This window comes from Pteropus alecto, unplaced genomic scaffold (genome assembly GCF_000325575.1).
Source record: "Pteropus alecto unplaced genomic scaffold, ASM32557v1 scaffold115, whole genome shotgun sequence".
In the NCBI taxonomy this organism is placed as follows: domain Eukaryota; kingdom Metazoa; phylum Chordata; class Mammalia; order Chiroptera; family Pteropodidae; genus Pteropus; species Pteropus alecto.
The window spans coordinates 3,435,361-3,460,050 of NW_006436814.1; the positions used below are offsets into that span (position 1 = coordinate 3,435,361).

Sequence of the window (24,690 nt, forward strand, 5' to 3'; positions counted from 1 at the left end):
GGTGAAATAAGCCAGACTGAAAAAGTTGAAAATCACATGATATCACTTATATGTGGGATATAAACCTAAAAGCAGCAAATGAACAGGACAAACAGAAACTCAGGGACATGGACAATGGACTAGTGGTTACCGGAGGGTAGGGAGTGGGGGAGGAGGGAAGAGGTAGACAGGGTAAAGGGGGTAAAATATAGGGGAGTAGGGGGAGGATGAAGTGGGTAAAGGGGATCAAATATACGGTAGCCGAAAGAAACTGGACCTTAGGTGATAAACACACAATAGAATATATAGATGTCAAATTGTATGTACACCTGAAAATTATATAATTGTATTAACCAATGTTACCCCAAAAAACTTAAAAAATAAAATTAAAAAAAAAAGTTGTGGTAAAATATATAATATAAAATTTTCTATTTTAACTGTTTTTGAGTTTACAATCAGTGGCATTAATTACATTCACAATGTTGTGCAGTCATCACCATTATCTATTTCTAAAACTTTTTCATCACCCCAAAGAGATAATTCTGTAACCATTAAGCAGTAACTCCACAGTTCCCCCACTCTTCCCAGCCCAGGTAACCTCCGATTCTCTTTCTAGCTCTATGAATTTGCTTATTGTAGATGTTTCATTTAAACTGAATCATACACTATTTGCTTTTTATGTCTGGCTTGTTTCACTTAGCGTAATTTCTTCAAGATTCATCATGTAGGAGCTTGCATCAGACTTTCTTTTCAAGGCTGATTAATCTATCATTGTACATATATATTCCATGGTTTGTTTATTCAATTATCTATTGATGGACATTTGGGTTGTTTGTACTTTTTGGCTATTGTGAATAATTCTGTTATGAACTAGGTGTACAAGGATCTGTTTGAATCTCTTTTTTCAGTTCCTTTGGGGGTATATCTAGGGATGAATTGCTGGGTCATAAGGTGAATGAATCTGTTTCGCTTTTAGAAGAACTGCGAAACTGTTTTCCAAAGAATCTGTACCATGTTATATTCCATTCCCACCAGCAATGTTTGAGGGTTCTCCAATACTTATTATTTTCAGCTTTTTTAATTATTAATTTATTTTTTATTATAGAGGGTGTGAAATGGTATCTCATTGTGGTTTGAGTTTGTATTTTCCTAATTATTGATGATGTTTAGCATCTTTTCATGTGCTTATTAGCCATTTTTATATCTTTAGAGAAATGTTTATTCAAACCTTTGCCCACTTTTTAATAGTGTTACTTTGTTGTCGTTGTTGAGTTGTAGTTCTTTATATGTTCTAGTATTAATCCCTTATCAGATATATGATTTTCAAATACATTTCCCCATTCTGTGGGTTGTCTTTTTTCTTAATTGTATCTTTTCATGTACAAAAGTTTTAAATTTTGATGAAGTCTAATTTATCTATTTTTTTCTTTTATTGCCTTTTGTGTCATATCTGAGAAATAATTACCATACCCTAGGTTATGAAGATTCTCCCCTGTGTTTTTCTTCTGAGAGTTTTATAGTTTTAGTTTTTAGCTTTGATGCTTTTTGAGTTAATTTTTATATCTGACATAAGGAAAGGACAGTCTTTTCAACAAATGGTGCTAAATAACAACATAAGAATGAACATAGATCCTTACTTTATACCACATATAAAAATTAAGTTGTTGAAATTAATTGACCATATATGTGAAGGTTTATTTCTGGGTTATTATTTTATTCTATTAATCTATATGTGTATCCTTATGTCAGTACCGTGCTGTTTTGATTACTATAGCTTTATAGTAATTTTTGAAATCAGAAAGTGGGAGACCTTCAACTTTGTTCTTTTTAAAGATTGTTTTGGCTGTTCAGAATCTGTTGAGATTCCATGTGCATTTTAGGGTGGATTTTTCTAGTTATGTAAGAAATGTCATTGGGATTTTGATAGAGATTGCATTGAATCTATAGATTTCTTCAGGTAGCATGTCATCTTAACAGTAATAAGTCTGAATTCATGACTGTGGGATGTCTTTCCATTTATTTAGGTCTTCTTTAATTTTTCATCATTCTTTGTAGTTTTCAGTGTACAAATCTATTCTTGTTTTATTCTTTTGATGCTATTTCAAATAGATTTTTTAAAAATTCCTTTTCGGATAGTTCATTGCAGGTGTATAGAAATACAACTGTTCTTTTGAAAATCAGATTTATTGAGATATAACTTGTTTACCATATAATTCACCTATTTAATGTGTACAATTTAATGTTTTTAGTATATTCACAAGAATCGTACCAGTATCACTACAGCTCAACTTTAGAACATTTTTATTATCCCGTAAATGAATCTCCTACGGATAAGGGAGTCTACTGTACATACTTTTGCATCTTTTTTTCTCAGAATTAAGGTATTCTCCGAGATATCTCCACAGGACAATTACCAATTTAGCCAACTTAATCCCTATACAATCATATTACGTAGTATACATTTAACGTTGAAATTTCACCATTTGTCCCAATAATATCATTTACAGCACTTTTTATTTTTAATTTTTCAATACATGTCCCATCCATAATCACACATTGTGTTCAGTTGTCATGTCTCTTTAATCTCTTAATCTGGGCAGTTTTTCAGCCTTTCTTTGTCTTTCAATTTCCTTGTCATATCTTGAAACTTGTCACGCCACAGGCCAGTTGTTTTATAGATTATTCCTCAATTTAAGCTTGTCTGATTATTTCTTTGTGATTAGATTCTGGTATTTGATCTTCGGCGGGCATGTAGTCATAAGTGATATTCTCTTCATTCTAGTGCATCACATCAGGTGGCACATGATGTCATTTTGTTCAATATTGTGATGATGTGTTGTTCACTTTAGCCGTTACTCCCAGTAAACTAGTTTTCCTTATGTGAAGACTGGTTAACAGAAACCTGTATCTGGATGTTATGTGTGCTCGTTGCTGCTGAGATACTAGTGTGTCATGCTTCAGTGCCTTCACTGTGTTGTGTCGTGGTATAATTCTGAGTTTATATTGATACCATGTATTCTAACTGAACACCAGAGCTCTCCCCTCCAATATTTGTATCTTTTCACACTGAGAACCCAGGTCCTCAACAACAGCTATATATCACTCACGCGTTTAACTACAATACGTACAAAATATAAAAGAGTTTCAGAATTGCTACCTACTACCTCAGCAAATCTTAGGTAGAGTTTAGGTTTCTTGTAGTCGGTTGTCATCTGTCGTTAGGCTGAGTGATATATTCAAAGTACTTTGTTCAAAAGTTACTTTGATTAGTTCTTTTTTAAAAAAATTCTTTGTGGTGGTTATTCATTTGAGGGTCAAAATTATAGAAAAAGAAGTTATACTTATGTGTCACTGTCACTTGTTACCTACCTCTCCTTTCCACCTTGCATCTCCTCACCCTCTGTAGGTAAGTTCATCACCTTTAACTTTCTAGTTTCTTTTTGTGGAAGGAAGGACACATATACATATGTCCTTATGTGAAAGGACATATGTAAAAATATGTACATACATATTTCTAAAGTGTAGTATACTTATATATTGTCTTGTATGTTTCTTTTTCATCGAACAATGTATCTTGGAAATTATTCCACATCAGTTTATAGAGCTCCTCATTCTTTTTTCCTTTCTTTTTAAAGCAATAATTACATAGTATCTCATTGTGTGTTTGTATCATAATTTATTCAAATGTTTCTGTATGTTTCAATATTTAGATTGTTTTTAATATTTTGCAGTTCTAAATAATAATGCGTATGTATTTTATATTGTTGGAAGTATATCTTCAGGGTAAATTCCTAAGAGTGAGATAGCTGAATCATAAAGTAAATGCATATGTAGTTTTGTTAGATATCGCCAAATTTTATCTGTAGAAATGTGGCTGTTTTGCATTCTAGTCAGTAGTGTAGAAGATTGTCCCCAGTCCCCCACCCCCAACTCCACCTCCACAGCCTTACCAGGGAGGCATGTTATAAAGCTGTTGAATTTGTAGTTATTATAGGTGAGAAATACTATCTTAGAGTAATTTTAATTTATCATTTCAGTGTTGAAGTCTTTAAAAGTTTTTCGTTGTTGTTTTGTGCAGAAATAGAAAATCCAAGACTATGGTATAAAAAATAGAGAAAAATTTTATGTGAGATTATTTTACTTAGTTGCTTCATTGCCAACAAAAATTATTCTTTACAGATTAGATATCTTTAGTAAAACAGGTTCGAGTTGGGGAAATTGAATTTTTTTCCAGTAAATTAATTTATCCTTTTAAACTGATGGCCCACGTTTAAGTTACCTGTGCCATTATTTTATAGCTTATTGACAATGCATGATTTTCATTATTCATTTTTCTCTGGACCTTGCCCTTAAAATGTCCTACATTCTCACAATCATTGATAAAAATATTTGTCAGGAACTCACTTCATTTTTATCTCATGGCTGAAGAAACAGATGCAAGTGAAAGACAGAGATAGAAAGAGAGAGATGGAAAGTGAGATCTAGAGATATTACTTAGCTGGCTTAGACCAGATAGGACAGAACTCAGAAATTCAGCTTCGGATTACAGGGTTTGACATAACTTTACTAAGTGGGAAAAGTATAAGTTATATTTGTGAGCATGAAGCACCATTTATACAGTACCATTTGATTTAGGGATGAAATATTTATTGCCTTTAAAAAAATCATACAGTTGCGTACCTGTACTTTTTCTTGAAACATTCCAACATTATTAGAGCTTCTGTTTTTTATTCTCCCCGAAAATCTATATAGGATGTATTTTACCCTAATAAAAGAAATAGTATAACGTACTATAAAAACGTGAGTTAGATGAATTCACTTTCACACAAAGAAATTATTTTATACATTAGGGGCATAAAATAGATTTAAAAATACTTAACAGATTATTTGATATTGACACTTTTTATTTTCCCGAAGTTGCCTTGAAGCAGTTCACATGAAATGGTTAGTAATATTTCAAATGTATTTCTGAAGAAGCAGGACCAGTTGACTGCTTCTTGAGTTGGCAATCAGAGCCTCCAAAAATTAGCATTTATTATTTAAAAATAGAATGTGACAGAAGTACATTGTAATGGAAGTATATAAAAAACTTAAGGTAAGTGTCTTTTTTTAGCTTAGAAAAAAATGTGTGTAGATGTGACTATTAATTTTTTTTCCTGCTGGAGATTTCTTGACTTTCTTGAATCTGTACATTTATATCTTTAACTAAATGTAGACACCTTTTAGTCACTATTTCTTCAGATATTTTTCTACCTCATTCTCTCTATTCTTCCTTTTTGAGATTCTAATTATCCTTTGATGTCATCTCTCAGGTTCCTGAGACTGTCCATTCTTAAGGTCTTTTTCTTCAGATTGTTTATTTCTATGGATATATTTTTAAATTCTTTGGCTCTTTTCTCATTTCCATTTTGCTTTGAAGCACATCTAATAATTATTTCATTTCAGATTTTTTTCTTTCAGTTCTGGAATTTCCATTTCATTCTTTAAAAAAATGTATAGATTGTCTTTGTTGAAATTTCCTGTTCATTCATTGGGAACCTTGAGCATATCTATAATATAAATTGTTTAAAATCTTTGACTAATAATTTCTCTTTTTGGGTAATCTGGGTGGATAATGAGTAATTAAAGAATCAGACACATTTTGTGGTTGTCCTGAAGATAAGACAGGCAAAGATGAGTTAAGTTGATAGAGACACTTAATGAGATCTTCATTTGCATCCTTTGGCCTGTTTTAGATTCTTTGTTAAGGGCGAATAGCTGAGTTTGTAGTTAGTTATGTCACTTAGATTGGTTATAGTCAGAAGGAAGTGTGAGAGGCCCATATGTATGTACTGTTGTAGCTACAGTAGGGTCATGAGGACAGGTAGAATAGCGAGAAGCTCTTGAGCAGTGCTTCTTAAAAATATGTAAATAGAAAATGGTTTTGAAGTAAGTATCAATAAAATTATCATTTTACTTGAGGGATCATTTTGCTTGTATCATATAGTGGGTTGAAGGACCTGTAATCATTTATTCTTAGGAACATGTCCTCAAGAGCTTTTTTGTGTGTGAATAATGATAACTAGTAATGGTTTATCTTATTCCTAAAGTTGTTCAGGGTTCCGTTTTTCATGATCGATTATTTTCATCTAACTTGATCAATGAAATTCAAGTTATATTGTCAGGTTTAGTTAAGAATATCATAGTTTCTCAAATTTGAAAGATTGTTAAGTTGTGCAAAAATTTTGGCCAAATAAGTAAATTTTTGATCTAACCGTTTTCATTAAATTGAATATTGATTCATTCACATTATACAAGTTTAAAGATTTTTTTTAATTAAAAATTTTCCATGTGAATTTATATGCAAAAGTGTTTAAAACTTTGTAGTTCAAAGGATGATAATAAAATGAACATTCCTATACCCATGATCCAGCTTAAGAAATGGGGTATTAAATAACAGGAACTTAGAAAACCCTGTGTATCCTATGTCTCTTTTCCCTCCAGAATACATCACCACCATGAAATTTACATTTTTTTCTTTATAGTTTTATCACCTTTATAAATATCCCTATAGAATATGTTGTTTATTTTTGCCCGGTTTTAAATTTTATGTAAATGAAATCATGCTGTATGTTTTTTGTGACTTCTTTTCCAAATATGTTTTTGAGATTTATCCATGTTGCTTATAATAGCTATGGTTCATTTATTTTCATTTCCATATGTCACTTGATGGTATGAATGAACCACAATATATTAATTCATCTTCATGTAGATGGACATTTCTAAGTTTTCATTATTGGATAATGCCGAATAATACAGGTTTTCCAGTTTCTATGTGCAAGAGTTTCTCTAGGTGCCCTTGTATATCTAAGGAGGAATCTCTGGGTTACAAAATATGTACACATTCAATTGAAATAGCTAAATGGCAAACTTTAATAAAGTGGTTGTATTTATTTACATTCCCACCAGCAGTGGACGAGATATTCTAGCCAACACTTTGTATTATTGACTTTGAAACTTTTGCCAGTCAGATGGGTGTGAAATTGTATGTCATTGGGGTTTTAGGTACATTTCTTTGATTAATAGTGAGGTTTGATATCTTTTGATATGTTTATGTGCCATTTGTGTTTTCTTCTCTATTAAATACCTGTCTTTGGTACTGTTTTTCAGTTTGCTTGCTCCTTTTCTTTTAAATTGATCGGTATATATTCCGGATACTAATCCATTTTTGGCTATATGTGTCACAATTAAATTCTCCTAGTTAGTGTCTTGCCTTTATGGTGCCTTTTGATTAAAAAAATTCTTAATTTTACATAGTCAGATTTCTTTTTTATACTTTATCTTGATTAAAAAATTATTCTTTAACCCAAAGTCACACTGTTCTCCATATTGTCTTTTAAACTACCTGAATGACAGCATATGGTATAAAATACTATTAAATGTTTTTCTTCCTTTTCAGTCCTTTATGTTTTATATCTTTTCTTACTATACTGGCTTGGATCATTATTACAATGTTAAATTAAAAGTGATAATCACAGTTATTTTAACAGAAGTCATCCTCGTCGTTTCCTGATCTTAAAGAGAATGTTTTTAACGTCTTACCTCTAAGTGTTATGTTTGCTGTTTTGCTGCTGCTGCTGCTGCTACAGCTGTCATTCATCAGGCCATGGAAATGCCCTTTTAGTCCTCATATGTTAAAAGTGTGGGTTTTAAAAATAGCATGCATTGTCGTTTAGTTTTATTGAACAATGTTCATGTGTAAATATATTTTTGAGATATTTCTCTCTTCAATCTGTTTATGTTTGAATTATGTTAATCAGTTTTCTAATATTAAAACATCATTGCATTCTTGGGATAAACCCAACTTGATCATGTTATTGCTTTATGTATATATTGATTAGTTAGATAATATTTTGATGAGACTTTTTGCATCTGTACATTTATGAGCAAGATTGTCTGAAGTTTCCGTATGACATTGGGATGAAATGAGGGTGGGATGCAAAGCGCTTTCCACCTTTGTTTAGTCTTTGGAAATTTTGATTTAACGCAGGAGTTAACTCTTTCTTACGTGTTTGGTTGAACTTGCCTGTAAAGCTGTTCAGAATTGGTCTTTTCTTTGTGGAAAATTTTAAACTATTGATTCAACTTATTTATCGGACAGTTCATATTTTCAGTTTTTAAAAAATCAGTTACTCTTTCCAGAAATTTGTTCACTTCTGCATTTTCAAATTTATTGGCCTAAGTTGTTTATGATATTCTCTTCCTATCTGTTTAATCTCAGCAGCATCTGTAGTTTTGTGTAATTTCTCATTTGCAATATTGATTTTTTTATACCTTCCTTTCTCTTGTTTTATTAGTCTTTTCAGTGAACCATCCTTGAGCCTTGTTGCTTTTTTATTATATGCTTATTTTCAAATTAATTTTATTTTTCTTTCTTAGATTTTAATTTTCTTCTACTTTGAGTTTATTCTCTGGTCTAACATTTTATGTTGTATTTAGCACCTTAATTTTCAGCCTCTCTTCTTTTCTAATGTAAATATTGAAGGCTTTCTCTCTCTCTCTTTTTGGGGGGAGGTAAATACTGGTTTAGGTTCTATCATAAAAATTTTGGCATGTAGTATTTTTATTGTATATTTCTGAGTATTCTATAATTATCTTATTAATTTCTTTGAAATTGTTTTTGGATCTCAGAGCTTATGGGCTTTCCTGGTGATCTGTTATTGATATCTAATTGCATTAATTACATCGTATTCATGTAATTTAGTTTTTATGTTCCCAGTACTTTGAATTTTGTTGGAGGTAGTTTTATGTCTTGGCATGTTATCAAAATGTAGAGGTTCACTCTGTGTTTGAGAATTATGTTCTCCAACTTTTAAGTAGAGTGGTATGTGTATGCTGTTCAAATATATTGGGTTATTGGGGTTTTTTTGTCTGCTTGAGTCATTAATTACTGAGAGATATGTATAGTAAGATATCTCTGTAGGAAGGTGAGTGTGTTTCTTTTATGTATGCCAGTTTGGTTTTACATATTTTGAATACCTGAAAATGGAATAGTTTTGCAATGTCAAAGAAATGAGAGTTTTACTAGCAGGATCTAGGGAGTAAAGATTAGACAGGGTTATTCTTTTAATTTATGTTAATGCTAGACTTTCATAAAACTTGGGTAACTGACAAAATCTTTAATCCTAATTATGCACAATTTTACAGCACTCATTTGCTTGGTGCTTTCAGGGTTTATGCTACTGCGTGGAAAGATAATATTTATTTTTTCACATATTGTCATCCTTTACACCTTTGCTAAAAGATCACAACCATTTGCTTACCTGAATTGTATTCCATTTACTCTTTAAAGATAGTTTTTTTCCTGTTTTGCAGTAGGGTTTCTGAGGATTGACATATGTAGATTTCTGACCTTTTATATGAGTAGGGTGTTATCCAGGGGAAGGTATGCATAGAGTTATTCTTTAAGAACTGAACTGGATTGCAAATAACCAGTTGTGATGAAATGCTGTTTTTGGATTTAGAGTCAGTAATGAGATAGACATATAGAGCGTATACTTTATTTGGGGGTCAGGTTTTTTGCAAGCCAAAGTATACTTAACTGCCAAGTGTTATGTTTGTAGGCAGCTTTGTGATGTTTTCCAGCTCTGGCTGGCAACTTAGACCAGCACTAGTTTCACAATGGCTGGCTCCACATGTTTTTTTTTTGTTTTCTGGTTTTTGGTAATTTACGTATTCTGTACCTACCCTTCTTAACCAAGTATTACCAATAGGTAGTGAGAAAGGGTGGGGACACTAGTCTCAGATTATGACATTGTTTCTTATGGTTTTCTAATATTCCCCCTACACTTCTATAAATAGTCTATTTGTAAGTAAACTTTCCTCACATTAGGATAATTTATTTCCTCTTGGGACCCTGACTGATACACAGTGGCCACAATCTCACAATTTGTCCAGTTCAATTTGTTCCAAACCAGGATTCCTTGGTAGCTTTATCAGACTGTTCACCGACATGGCTGCATGGTTTTCTCATTTGTTATTTTTTCACATGTTATTTGGTGTTTAAAAATACATTTCTTCACCAAAAATGTAATTCCTATATAATAAATAAAGGAAATATATTGTTTTCTTGTGGAAATTAAATCTATTTCTTCTCAATGTATCTTGATGAGATTATTAACTACTTTGGCTTAATTCTTAATCATAATTTGATTTTTTAAAGAAAAACCATTATTTATATTTAATTTGCATTACATTTCATTAAGAAAGTCATTGATGTTGTTCTTTTGTTTCAGCCAAACCATTTACTTCTAAAGTGAAACAGATGCGATTACATAGAGAAGACTTTGAAATATTGAAGGTGATCGGGCGAGGAGCTTTTGGAGAGGTAAGAGATAAAGAATTTATGGAAGGTCTGCTAATTAATTTGCAAGTTATTTTATACAGTCTGAAAAAAATGTAACTGAAATTTATTTGCTGTTGTAATTGATATGATTGATCAGAAAATATATTAAAGTTTTGAGTAAAATATTTCTACATGGATGTTTGGCCAAGATATTTCTATTTTTCATATATCAATGTAAGTTCAATTACGTTTCTGGACTTCGTTCCACTGGTATGTTTGTTTGTTCTTGTGCCAGTACCACACTGTCTTAAATTATGCTACTCTGTCTTGATATTTGGAAGTGTATGTGCTCCAGTTTCTTCCCTCTCCTCCTCTGTTCTTGGCCCTTTATATTTTCATATAATTTCAGACCCAGTGTTTCAGTTTCTACTTACTGTTAAAAACCCCTCACCGTACACCCACACGCACACCCACACATCTGTTGGAATTTTGATTAGGATTGCACTGAAACTGGAGATCAGTTTGTAGATAACATTGAGTCAGCCAATTCATGAACATGACATATTCCTCCATTTATTTAGGGCTTTATAGATTCATCTCACTAACGTTTTATAGTTTTCATTTAGCAGAGAGGACTTCTACATCTTTCAGCAGATTTATTCTTAGGTATGTGATATTCTTTATGTTATTTTCAAATAGCAGGAAGAATCAAAACATTTTTATTATTGTTTTTCTCAAAATACAATGTGATTTAAAATTTTTGTGATTTTTTTTTTTTATCTTAAGATTGCTCAATTTCTAAATATTTGGAGGGTTTTCTAGTTATATGTTGTTATTGAGTTGTAATGTAATTCCACAGCAGTCAGAGAACATACACTGTGTGGTTTCAGTTCTTTCAAACTGGCTGTGCAGTTCTGTAAATATCAGTTAGGTCAAATTCATTAATGTTGTTTAAATTTTCCACAGTTTTACTTTCTTGTTTTTTCTGTTTGAGCTTTCCTTTCCTGAGAGAAAATAAATAATCCTGAGATTATTTTTCAGTGTTCATTGATACAAAGTTATATCTTCCTGGCAATTACTTCTTTATCATAATGGAATGATCCTTCTTATCTCTAAATAATGCTTTTTGAGTTAAATTTTTCTTAATCTGATATTAGTAGAGTGATTCTAGCTCTTATTAGTATTTGCATTAACTTTCTTATTCCATCCTTTTAGTTTCAGCTTTTAATAATCTTATAGTATATTTACTGTTAAACACAATATCGTTAGTTTGTTATTTTTAATCCAGTCTGATAATTTTTTGTCTTTTAATTGGAATATAGGCAGTTAACATTTAATGTAATTACTTATTACTATTACTACTTATTAATAAAGTACTACTTACTACTATTTGTTTTCTATTTGTCTTGCCCCTTCTGGATTACATTTCTCTCAATTCTTAGATTAATGGAGTATTCAAAATTATTTTTTTCCCTTTCTATTAATTTTTTAATTTTATCCTCTTTAATTGGCCACCTTAGAGAATGCCACATGTATACTTGGTAAGTTTGAATTTTGTCAGTTTTCATTTACCTGACTTCTATCATTTTTTTGTTGTTGCTGCCACGTCTTCTGGTTCTACATATACTTGAAACTCCCAAAATATGATAATACGGTCTCTATTCGTTTAGATTTACCCATTATATCTCCATTTTCTGCTGCTTTTCACTTTCACATACTTTTTTACTTCCTCTTGATATCATTTTCCTTTTGACTTAAAAATTCCCTTTAGTATTCAATCAGGTCTGCTGATGATAAATTATCTGCTTTTATTTGTCTGAAAATATATTTATTTTGAGGTTTTAAATTTTTAAAAAATTAGTTATATACATGTGTAGGTCAGTGGATTTTTACATTTGCATGAACTTGTGTAACCGTGATGCTGACGAAGATAGACTCCCATTGCCCCACCTTTGTGATTCGCCACTGTTCATTAAGCACGTATTCCGGCTTCTATCACTGTGGATTTATTTTGCCTGTTTTTGAATTCTATATTAATGGAATTATATACTCTCATTTTTGGCTTCTTTTGCTCAACATTATGCTTGTATGATTCACATACGTTTGTTATTGGCTTACAGTTCTTTGTATGAATAAATCACAAGTTATTTATTCATACTAGTGTTTGTGGATATTCAAGTTATTTATGGTTTTTGGCCATTGTTAATAATATTGTTATGAACATTCTTTTTTCCTCCCTCACTTTTATTGAGAAATAGTTGACATATATCACTATATACGTTTAAGGCCTACGGCATGATGATTTAAATTACATGTGCAGTGATTACCACAGCGGGTTCAGCTAACACCTATCTTCTCATAGACATACAATAAAAAGAAAGAAAAAAAGAATAAAGGGAAAAAAAATTTTCCTTATGATGAGAACGCTTAGGATTTACTGTATAACAACTTTCATATACATCATACAGCAGTGTTAGTTATAGCCTTCATGTTGTACATTATCTCTTAGTACTTACTTTTCTTATAACTGGAAGTTTGTACTTTTTGACCACCTTCCTCCATTTTCCCCTTCCCCACCCCCCACAAGTCTGATCTCTTTCTGTGTTTCGTGGGTTTTTTTTTTTCTCCAAGATTCTACATGTAAGTGAGATCTGTACAGTATTTGTCTTTCTCTGTCTCACTTATTTCACTCAGTGTAATGACTTTGAGGTCCATCCATATAGTATGGTAGACTTTTCTCATTTTTTATGGCTGAGAAGTATTCCATTGTATGAATGTACCAATTTCTTTGTCTGTTCATCCATGGATAGACCCTTAGGTTGTTTCCATGTCTTGGCTATTGTAAATAATGCTGCTGTGAACATGGGGGTGCAGATATGTTTTTGAGTTACTGTTTTTTTTTCCTTTGGGTATATTCCCAGAATGAAATTGCTGGATGTGGTAGTTCTATTTTTAATTATTTGAGGATCCTCCGCACTGTTTTTCATAGTGGCTGCACCAATTTACAATTCTACCAAGAAGAGTTCCCCTTCCCCACATCCATTGCCAGCATATGTTATCTTCTGTCTTTTTGATGATGGCTTTTTTAACAGGCATGAGGTGATATCTCATTGTGGTTTGAACTTGCATTTCCTTAATGACTAGTGATGTTGGACATTTTTTCATGTACCTTTCGTATATTTTCTTTGGAGAAATGTCTATTCACGTTCTTTACCCATTTTTAAATTAGGTTATTTTTTTGCTATTGAGTTGTATGAGTTTTTTATATGTTTTGGACATTAACTTCAAATATATGATTTGCAGATATTTTTCCCCATTCCATAGGTTGTCTTTTCACTTTGTTGATGGTTTAAATACCTGTACAGAAGCTTTTTAGTTTGATATAATCCTATTTGTGTATTTTTCATTTTGTTGCTTGTGCGCGTGTGTATGAAATAAAATATCTCTTTCTGTGACTTGGCTTTTCCCTCTAAATTTGGACCTTTTTTTGAAGAGTTCTTAGTTTTAGTGAAGTCTAGTTAATTAAATCTTTTATTATGATTGTTGCTTTTTGTGTTTTTTTTTAAAGAAAATTTTTTTAACTCCAAAGTCATGAAGATATTTTCCTATGTTATCTTCTATAATCTTAAAAAAAAAATCTTGTGCATTTAGGCCTGTGATTCATCTGGCATTGATTATTTTGTGTGTTCTGAGGTCTAGATTAAGGTTCTTTTAATTCTTTGCAGGTTTCTCAGTCTCATCCACTGGAAAAACTTCCTTTCCTTGATTGCAAAGGAACTTTTGTTGTAAATCGAGAGACCCTGTATGTGTTACTCTTATTAATGTTTTAAATGGTTTTCATTGTAGAACTCTTGTTCGTGTTTAATTAAATTCATTTATGAGTTTTTGATGTTTGTTAATGAGCTGTAAATGATATATTTAGAATCCCATTTTCTAACTTCATTGCTAGAATAGAAATAGAACTTATTTTTGTATATCGATTTGGTATTTAAGGATAGAGTATTACATTATTACTTGCTCTATTATTAAGTTATTCTAATTTCCAACTAAATTTTTGAATTTTTTGTACCCATTATTTTCAAATGACAACATTTTTTCCCCTTTCTTGCCAATGTTTATGCCTTTTATTTTTTCTTCATGTGTTACTGCAATGGATATCTTTCCATAAATTGTTGAATTCAAGTAGTGAAAATAAAACTTTTGTCTGGTTTATTATTTCGGGGGAAATGTTCAGTATTTTACTGAGTTTGAAGTTTGCTACAGCTTTTTTTGTTTTTCAAATTGTTACTATTTTTCAGGTTAAGAGAATTTTCCTCCTAGTCCTGGGCTATTGAGAGCTTTTGTTGTGCACATGAGTTAACTTTGTCAAAACCTTTTTGTATGTCTATTTTGATGATATGATTTAACCTCTGTATTTGGTTAATGTGGGAATTACATTGATTATTTTTTAAATATGCCAAAATCTAATTATTCCTGATGCATCCTTTTAATATATAGTTGTGTTCAATTTGTTGTTTTGTTTAGCATTGCTTTGTTCATGTGCATGAGCAAGATTGGCCTTTAATTGACCTATCTTATAGTTTTCTTATATTTTTGAATGATCTACTTATCTCATAAGACAATTTGGGAAGTGTTCTTGCTTTCTAAGTTTTCTGTAAGAGTTTGTGTAAGATGGGTATTATTTCTGTCTTTAAATATCTGGAATAATTCACTAGTAAAGCCATCTACCCTAGGAGTACAATTTTGTTATTGTTGTTATTTGTGTATATCTTTTGAGGTAAACTTTATGTATATTGAAATACACTAATTATATATGTACATTTCCATGAGCTTTGAGAAATGGATTCACCCTTATCAAGATATAGAACATTTACATCACCCTCGGAAGTTCTCTTCCTTGTCAGTTCTCCATAATATCCATCTAGTGGCAGCCACTGTTCTAAATTTTGACTGTGGATTAGTTTTGTCTATTTGAAAATTTCACATAAATAGAATTGTACCATATGTACTTTTTTTGTGTCCAGCTTCTTTCACTCAGAATAATGTGTGTGAGATCCATCCTTGAGATCAAATGTATTAATACCTCCTTTCTATTGCTGAGTAGTATCTCTTTTATTAATATACTACAGTTTATCCATTTTTCTGTTTTATGAATGTTTGGGTTGTTTCTGGTTCTTTGGCTATTAGGAATATTCTTGTATGAGTTTTTATGGAAATGTGTTTTCATTTTTCTTGCATAAATACCTAGGAACGGAACTGCTGTGTTAAATGATAGGTCATGTTTAAATTCAAAAGAAACTGGCACACTTTCTTCATTTTACATTCCTACCAGTTCCACGTTCTCACCGATACTTTTTGTTGTTAGTCTTTGTAATTTTAGCCATTCAACTAGGTGTGTGATAGTATCCCATGATCCTAAATTACGTTGTTATTTGGACTCACAGTATATATCAGCATAATGATTCACCGTTCTCATAGCTTTCTTTGTGAAATACATGATCAAATATTTTGCTCATTTTTAAAACTTAGAATTTGTTTTTTTATTATTGAGTTGTAGGAGTTCTTTATAGTTATAAATGTCCTTTGTCAGATAAATATTTTGTCAATATTTTCTTACAAGCTGCATGGCTTGCCTGAATTTTTTAAAAAATGTCTTTTGATGAGCAGAAGTTTTAAATTTTGATGGCATAATTTTATCAATTTTTTTCCTCTTATAGTTATTATTTTCTTTTTTCTTTCCTAAGAAATCCTTGTTTATATCTTGGTCACAAATATATTCACCTATTTTTTTTTTTTCCTAAAAGCTTTTATAGTTTTAGCTCTTATGTTTAGATTGGTGATCCATTTCAAATTAATTCATGTATGATTTGAGATAGAGATCGAAGCCATTTTTTAAAATACGGATATCCAGTTGTTTCAGCACCATTTGTTGAAAAGGCTGTTTTCCCTCTATTAAATTACTTCAGCATCTTTATCAAAAAAATCAGTTGACTATATAAGCGTTGATTTATTTCTTCTCTTTCTATTCTGTTTCATCGATCTCTTTGTCTGTCCCAATGCCAGTAACACATTATCTTGATTCCTGTAACTTTATTGTAAAGTTGAGAGTATGTAATAAAATCTAAGTCCTCCTGCTTTGTTCTTTTATCAATTGTTTTAGCTATTCTAGGACATTTGAATTATTGTTTAATTTTTAGAATCAGCCATGTCAGTTTTCACCAAAACCTACTGGTACTGAAATTGAATATGCATTTAATTTATAGACCAGTTTTAGGAGATATGACATCTTAATACTGTTGACTCTACGTGTTAGTCCATGAACAAGATATTTGTATTTTAAGGTCTATCTTAATTTTTTTCAAGAACTTAATTTTTTGTTATTTTTGTGTACAGGTCTCATTCACATTTTGTTAAGTTTCCTAAGTATTTTATGTTATTTGATGCTATGGTAAGTGATATTTAAAACAACTTTATATACAGATAGTATGCTGCTAATATGTAGATACACCACTGATTTTTGTATCTGACTTAATTTTCTAAATTAATTTATTATTTTTAAGTTTTTTGTTTTGGTTGCCACTTTCTCAGTTTTTCTAAGTAAGTAATCATATTGTTTGAGAATAAGGACAGTCTCCTTTTCACTTGCCAGATTTTATACCTTCTATTTCTTTATCTTATTGTACTAGTTTGGATCTCTAGTACAATGTCGAATAGGTGTCGTGAGGGTAGACATCCTTACCTTATTCCTGAACTTAGGGAGAAAGGATTCAGTGTTTCACTATTCAGTATATTAATTGTAGGTGTTTATGTAGATGTCCTTTATCTGATTGAAGAAATTGTCTTCTGTTACTCATTTGCTGAGAATTACAAATATTTAATTATTAATGGATGCTGAATTTTCCTATGCTTTTTATATTGCAGTAATCATGTAGATATACTCTTTTATTCTGTTAATATGGTGGATACTTGGACTTTTTTTAATAGAATGTTTTTTAGAGCAATTTTAGGTTCATAGCAAAACCGATCAACAAGAACAGAGTTCCCACATATCCCCTGCCCCTGCATATGGGTAGCCTCTCCACTATCAGTATACCCACCAGAGTGATACTTGTGTTTCAATAGATGAGTCTACATTGACACATCATTAACCCTAAAGTCTATAGTTTACATTAGGGTTCACTCTGTGTTATACATTGTATCAGTTTAGACAAATGTGTAATGACACATATCTACCATTATAGTGTCATACATAATAGTTTCTGTTAAAAAAATCTTCTGTGCTGTGTCTGTTCATCTCTCTTTCCCCATACCTCTCTATAGTTTTGCCTTTTCCAGAATATCATATAGTTGAAATCATGTACTTTGTAGTCTTTTCAGATTGGCTTCTCCCATGCATCTAATTTTTTTCATGTCTTTCCATACCTTGATAGCTCATTTATTTTTAGCACTGAATAATATTCCATTTCTGGATGTGCCACTATTCATTTATCCATTCATCTGCTGAAGGACATCTTGGTTGCTTCCAAGTTCGGGCAATTATGAATAAAGCCACTATAAACATCCATATCAGGTTGTTGCGTGGACATAAATTTTCAGTTCATTTGGGTAAATTCCAAGGAGCACGATTACTGGATTGTATGGTAAAAGTGTTGTTTCAGTTTCATAAGACTGCCAAAATATCTTCCCAAGTGGCTGTACCATTTTGTATTCCCACCAGCAGTGAATCAGAGTTCCTGTTGCTCCACATCCTCATCAGCATTTGGAGTTGTCGATGTTTTAAATGTTGGCCATTAGATATGTAGTAGTATTTTATGGTTATTTTAACTTGCAATTTCCTATGATAGATGATGTTGAACATCTTTTCCTATGCTTATTTGCCATCTGTATTTATCTTTGTCGAGGTGTCTGGGAATATTGTTGGTCCATTTTTTAATTTTAATGAGGTTTTTTTATTGTTGAGGTTTAACAATATTCTTCGTTTATTTTGGATAACATTCCTTTATCAGATTTATCTTTTGCAAATATTTTTTCCCAGGCCTGTCTTCTCATTCTCTTGACATTATCTTTCATAGACCAGAAGTTTTTAATTTTAATCAAGTCTAGCTTACCAGTTCTTTCTTTCATGAATTATGTCTTTGGCGTTGTATGATTGATTTTTCAAATATTTAAAACTAATCCTTGGGATAAACTCCATTTGGTCATGACTTATATTTTTTGAGATATTGCTCTATTAGATTCTTTATTTTCTAAATATTTTCATATCTGTATCCATGGGGAATGTGACCTATAATTTTCTTGTTTTTAAGAATATCTTTGTCTCATTTTGACATTAGAGTCATGCTAGATGTATAAAATTCATTAGGGAGTGTTTGCTCTTTTTCCTGTTTTTTTTTTTTTTGAAAAAATTTGCGTATATTTGGAATTTTTCTTTTCTTAAATGTTTAATAGAATTTATCAGTGAAATCGTATGGACATAGCTTTTTCTTTTTGGGGAACTTAATCCTAAAAATTTAATTTCTTCATGATTATAGAGCTATTTAGAATTTTTATTTCATCATGTGTCAGCTTTAGGAAGTTTTATTTTTCATAGAATTTGTCTACTTCATTTAAGGTTTTGAACGTATGAAATTGTTCATAAAATCCCTTTGCTATTTTTTGATGTCTGTGGAATATGAGGTGATAGTCCCTCTTTCATTACTGATATTTTAAACACATTTTATTCCTCTTATTCTTGATTGATTGTGTTAGAGGTTTTTCATTGTTATTAATTATTGAACAAAGCTACTTTGGGTTTGTGAATTGTGTATATTTTTCTCTCTTTTTAACTTAAGTTAAAAAGTATCTCACAGATTGATGTTATATATTCATTATCATTTATATCAAAGTATATAACATTTAACATTCTCTTTGATATCTTTTCATTGATGAGTTATTAAGTATATCATTTACTTTAATAATTAGGCAGCTGTTTGAGTTGTTATTGACATCTAATTTATTTTTGTTAAGGTCATCCATTATACTCTAATTTTTCAATACTTTTGAGGTTTGTTGAAATTTGTTTTATGGTCATAATACAACCTATCTATATGGACATTCCATGTGCACTTGACAATAATTTTTATTCTACATTCGTTTGTAGTCTTTTGAGAGAGGGGTATTAAAGTCTTCAGATGTAATTGTGAGTATGTCTGTTTCTCCTGTCACTGTTTATTTCATGCATTTCGAAACTCTTAATAGGAGCATACACTTTTCCAATTTTTACATATTCCTGATGCATTGACTCATCATTATGGAATGTTTCCTTGTATTTAATATTCTTGTAGTCTAATTTTTCTCAATATAGCCAGCTTTCATATGGCTCAAACCTTCTCTTTTTGCATTTATGTTTAAAGTGAATCTTTTGGATTGCTTATACTTAGGTTTTGCATTTTTTTATACATTCTGATAGTCTCTGCACTTTAGTTGGACTGTTTAGACCATAGGCTCACAAGCTTTTCTGTAACTTGCCAGACACTAAATATTTAAAATTTTTCAGTTCATGTGGTTTGTGCTGCAACTATTCTCCTCTGGCATTGTAGTGTGAAAGTGGCCCTAGACAATTGGTAAATGAATGGATTTGGCTGTGTTCAAATAAAACTTTGTTTATAAAATAGGCGTTGGGCTATATTTGACTTTTCAGACCATGGTTTGCTGAAACCATTGTGATTAATGTGTTTGTACATCTAGTAGACTTAGGGATGCCATGCGTTGTTTGTTTTCTATTTGCCTCGTCCTTGTTCTTCTGTTGCTCTCTTCCTGCCTTCTTTTGGTTTATTTGAATATTTTTAATGTTCTCTTTCAGTTTCTCTATCGACTCTTTGGCCAGACATCTTTGCATTATTTTCTTAGTCATTGCTCTTTAATATGGAATTTTTCTTCCCCACTCTAAGAATTTATCGTTTTTTAAGTAGTGTCTCAATGTTCTTATCACAGAAACATCCGTGTCAGTTTTCTTCTTGCTGATAAACTCTGTTCTCTTTCGTCTTCCTTTCTGCCAGTGCGTAAACCAGAGGGTGGTATCAAATAAATTGCCAAAAATTAGAGTCAAATAAAAATGAATTGGAGTGACCCAGGCATGTGTGTGGGCACGTACACACACACACACACACACACACAGGCATACAATTTCTGTCAAAAAGTCTATATCAGTCAGGTATAAGAATTGGAAAGGAAGAGTCAGAACCTTAGTTTGTAAATATAATTTCAAAAGCCCAAGATAATAACTGAAAGCTACTACGAATTAAAGAGATAAATTAAGAATAATAATAATAATACATATACAGAAATCACGAACTTTTACATTTATAAACAACCACAGTTGGAAGGTAACAGGAGAGAAAAATGCATTTATAATCTCCACATCATAAGTGTTAATTCTTTCTAAATTAATTGATTAAACGATTCTAAACATATGCTAATTATTAGATGGACTGGTCTGAAGTTTGTATGTGAAAATAATTAAGAATCATTAGAAAAACTCTTAAAAATTGGAACAATGACAGACACACTATATGTTAAAACGTGTTATAAAGCCTTAGCAAATAGTACATGAATAAGAAGTTCAGAAATGGTCTCAAATACACATAATTTAATAATTAATATTTGCTAAAGGCAGCATCTGCAAAAGAGAGACTTTTTCATGGTGTTGAGACAACTGCGTAGTCAGTTGGAAGTCTCTTTGTGGATCCAATTAAAATCCTTATTACATATCGGGACAAACTACAAATAATGGATTAAGTGTTCAAGTCTGAAAAAGCAGACGGACGCAGCAGGAGAACGCAGCAGTAGGTGGAGTAAGTGGAGGTGTGCGCACACGGTGGATGCCGTGCACCAGGGGAAGGACGCGCTCACTGCGCCCTGGTGGAGAGAGCTCCAGGGTATATTGTAAAGTGAATTAAATAAGATACAGGATGACACATACAGTGTTAGAGAGGTAGCGGTGTTACGATTCATACTTACACTTTCATAAAGTAGCATTTTACAGGGACACGAAGGAATGAGATACATGGAGATGGCCAGGAATGGAGGTGAGACTTATAAAAGAGAATCCTTTTTATTTTTGTTTTGATTTTTGAAGCATGTAAATGTATTATCTAAATCATTCAAACTTTTTTTCCAGGTTGATATGATTTTTTTAAACTGCAGGTTTTGTGAATCATTTAAGGAAAAAGTAATTCTAAATTTAAACTTCCCTAGATAATAGAAAAAGAAACTCATTTTATCCAACTAGAATAACCTTGTTTCTAAAACCTGACAATACATTGAGTGAAGGAGGCAACATAGGAAAGAATGCAAAGTATTTGATTTTATCATAAAAGTCAGGATATTGGTTATCTCTAGTGGGGAGGTGGAAGTTGTGGCCAGGTTTCTGGATTGCTGTGATGTCCTGTTTCTTGATCTGGATTTTAGTTCACTGTGTAAATGTGTTTAACTCTACAATTGTTTTATTTTCTTTGTTATAATCAATTAAAAATATAATTTTTTAAAGAAACTAATAATAGTGGAATATATGTTGAGCTAACAAATTAGCTTTAAAATATGTAGAGCAGCAACTGAATAGAATTTGCATAGGGGAATACAAGAGTTTCAACAGTTGAAGATAGAGCTTTTAAAACTCTCCCTTCTCAGAAATTGGCAAGATAAGCAGATTAACAGATCAAGTCTTAGAAGTGTTTATTTTTTGAAAATAGAACTTTTTAATGGCATAGCTGTTCCATTCTGTGTTAAAATAATTGGCAGAGTAAAGCAGTGATTTTTAAAAATGGTAAAAAGTGGTTTCTCCGAAACTAGTTTTACGAAAAGAGTAGAGGTCATTCAAATCTATACCTAATAGGAACCCCCGAGTTTTATTTTAAACTATTCTATTCGGATTCATACTTTGCAATGAGCACAGCAATTTTAGCCAGTGCTGGTATTGTTCATGCACGAGATCAGTTCACATTCATTGCGAATAAAGCTTCTGTTTGAAAAAGAAATCATGTTACAGACAAGAACAGAGAAAATATGTAATACTGGAAGACGCAACAGATTTAAGGACCCCAGGACACAGTGGCTTTCTTTATTTAGAGGACTGTCTATCTCTCACGTCTCCTATTAACTTGTTCCAAACCTGAAAAATAACCGTTTGGTAAGAGGTACTGAATATATGTGGGAATCTGAATCCCTGTTACAAATTCCATTTTCTGTTCCTTTGGGAAACTGGTCAGACTTCATTCAGGTTTTCCCTCAGTCTCCTTCTCTGGAGATGTTCTGGCTGGAGGTGGTTGCGGCAGGATGTGGAGCAGCTGGCGTGAGAACCCGTCGGTGAAAGTCCTCATCGGGAGACTTAAAGGACTCCCTGCCTTACAAGCGGCGAGGCTCACTGAGGCGGCTGTGATGCAGCCATGGTCTGGAATTGATTTCTGTGTAAGAGAGCTCTGTTTAACTCAGAAAAGATCAACTCAAATAGTGTCCACAGACTCGGCCTAGTCTCATCTTTCAGTCTCTAAAGCACACTAACCCCTGTTGAAGCATTTCAGCCTTATCTGAACTAAAAAATACAAGAATTTCCGCCCCTATCACCACCTTAACCACACCTGCCATATTATAAAACAAAAACAAAACCAAAAGCCAACACGAAAAATTTAGGCAAGGCTGGCCGGATAGGCTACAGTAGGCTAAACTTTTTTCTAGGACTGATCAGTACATGGGATTCTAGCTATGATCTCTGATTCCACAGTACCCCTTTTCTCAGAGAGTTAGAAGGAGCAGTTGTTACCCCAGTCAGTTTTCTAGTTGACAGCCACCCAGTAGTGGGTGGTATTTTTAACTCTCCAGCCCACATGGAGTGGCCTTTCTTTATCTCGTAGGTGACTCGTTGGACTTAAGGCTTGGACCGTAGGAAGTGGGCATGCACAGGGAAGGCTCCCTCTACTCGGCCATTCTTGCGAATTTCAGCCGTGATCCTGGCACTGTAAGGGACACAGTGGAGACTGCAGCGGTGGTGCTTGTTACCTTCGTGGGAAGGAGTATAGCCAGGCTCACAGGACTTGCCGCCCTGGGGAGTATCTCTGCACCTCCCATCGCCTGGTGGCCGAGAGCCACTGAAATGGTGCTCACATGGCAGTGTGTGTGTGTGTGTATACAATAGGTTCTGTACTCTGCAGGCACCTCCACGTTGCTATTCCCATGGGTGTGAATGCAGACTGGTCAGACATGGTTTCATGGCCCAGACTCCCAGAAAGAAATACAGGAGCTCTGTTGATGATGTCTTTTTAATGTTTAGACAGTTGACCACTATTCCTGGATAGTAAAGTTTTTTAGGCAAATCTATTTTCTTAGCACACTGTACTCTCTGAGGCAGCTTGGCTCTAACCAGGGAAGTCTGAAACAGCTTATTCAGCTCATGTCCTCGTTACGGAGACTGAACAGTTCTGCAGGGGTGTGGAATGGGCTGTACTCGGGGTGGAAGGCCACACCACCAGGCAGGAAAGGATGGCTGGGGCCCTCGCTTCGGGACCTGGACCCTGGATTTACTGAAGCTGTGGAAACCCTGAGCTTGCAGTTGCCACGTCTAGTCCTAATACCTGGTTCTGGAACCTACGTGTACCAGACAGGATATAAAGTATTTTAATGACATGATTATCATGCTGAATCTAATAGAAAAATGTAGAATTCTACATCCAGCAGAGAATGCACATTCTTTTTGTAGCACATATGAATCATTCTTAAAATTTACCATATTCTAGGCCACAAAAGGTACCTTAATCACTCCACTCTCTCCCCAAAATTATTATGCAGAGCATGATCTCTGACCTTAATAAAATTAGGAATTAATATCAGGCAGCTAAAAATGACCCATGTGTTTGCTCACATAAGAGCATAGATATTAAGGGAAATTATAAAATAATGAGATGTGAGTGAAAATGCTTCTTTTCAAAATTTGTGACATACTTAAAGAGAGCTTTAGAGCTTATCACATATTTACCAGGAAACAAAAAACTTTGGTAAGTATTATGGGCTGAATTGAGTTTCCCTAGCCCTCAAAAATATTCACACTGAGGTCCTGACTTCTAGCACCTCAGAATGTGACCCTGTTTGTAAACAGGGCCTTTACAGAGGTGACTAAGTTAAAATGAGGTCATTAGGGTGGGCCCTAATCTAATATCATTGGTGTCCTTATAAGAAGGGGTAATTTGGACTCAGGCATGGACAGAGGAAAGATGGAAAGATGGCCATCTCTAGCCGAGGAGAGGCTGTAAGTTAAAGGCAAGGATTGAATTTTTATTAATTATTCTCAGTACTTAGCACAGTGCTTGTAAATATAATAAATTTCCTTATTAGAGATTAAAAACAGAAAAGTGTATTTC

At 32.6% G+C, this 24,690-nt stretch overlaps 1 protein-coding gene across 1 annotated transcript in view; it reads left to right on the forward strand.

Moving 5' to 3' along the window:
• Window positions 1-24,690, forward strand: part of CDC42BPA (CDC42 binding protein kinase alpha) — a 217,974-nt gene that overhangs the window by 27,039 nt on the left and 166,245 nt on the right. The window contains 1 exon segment of the mRNA XM_015591278.2: window positions 10,254-10,345. Coding sequence (XP_015446764.1) covers window positions 10,254-10,345 — 92 coding nt within the window.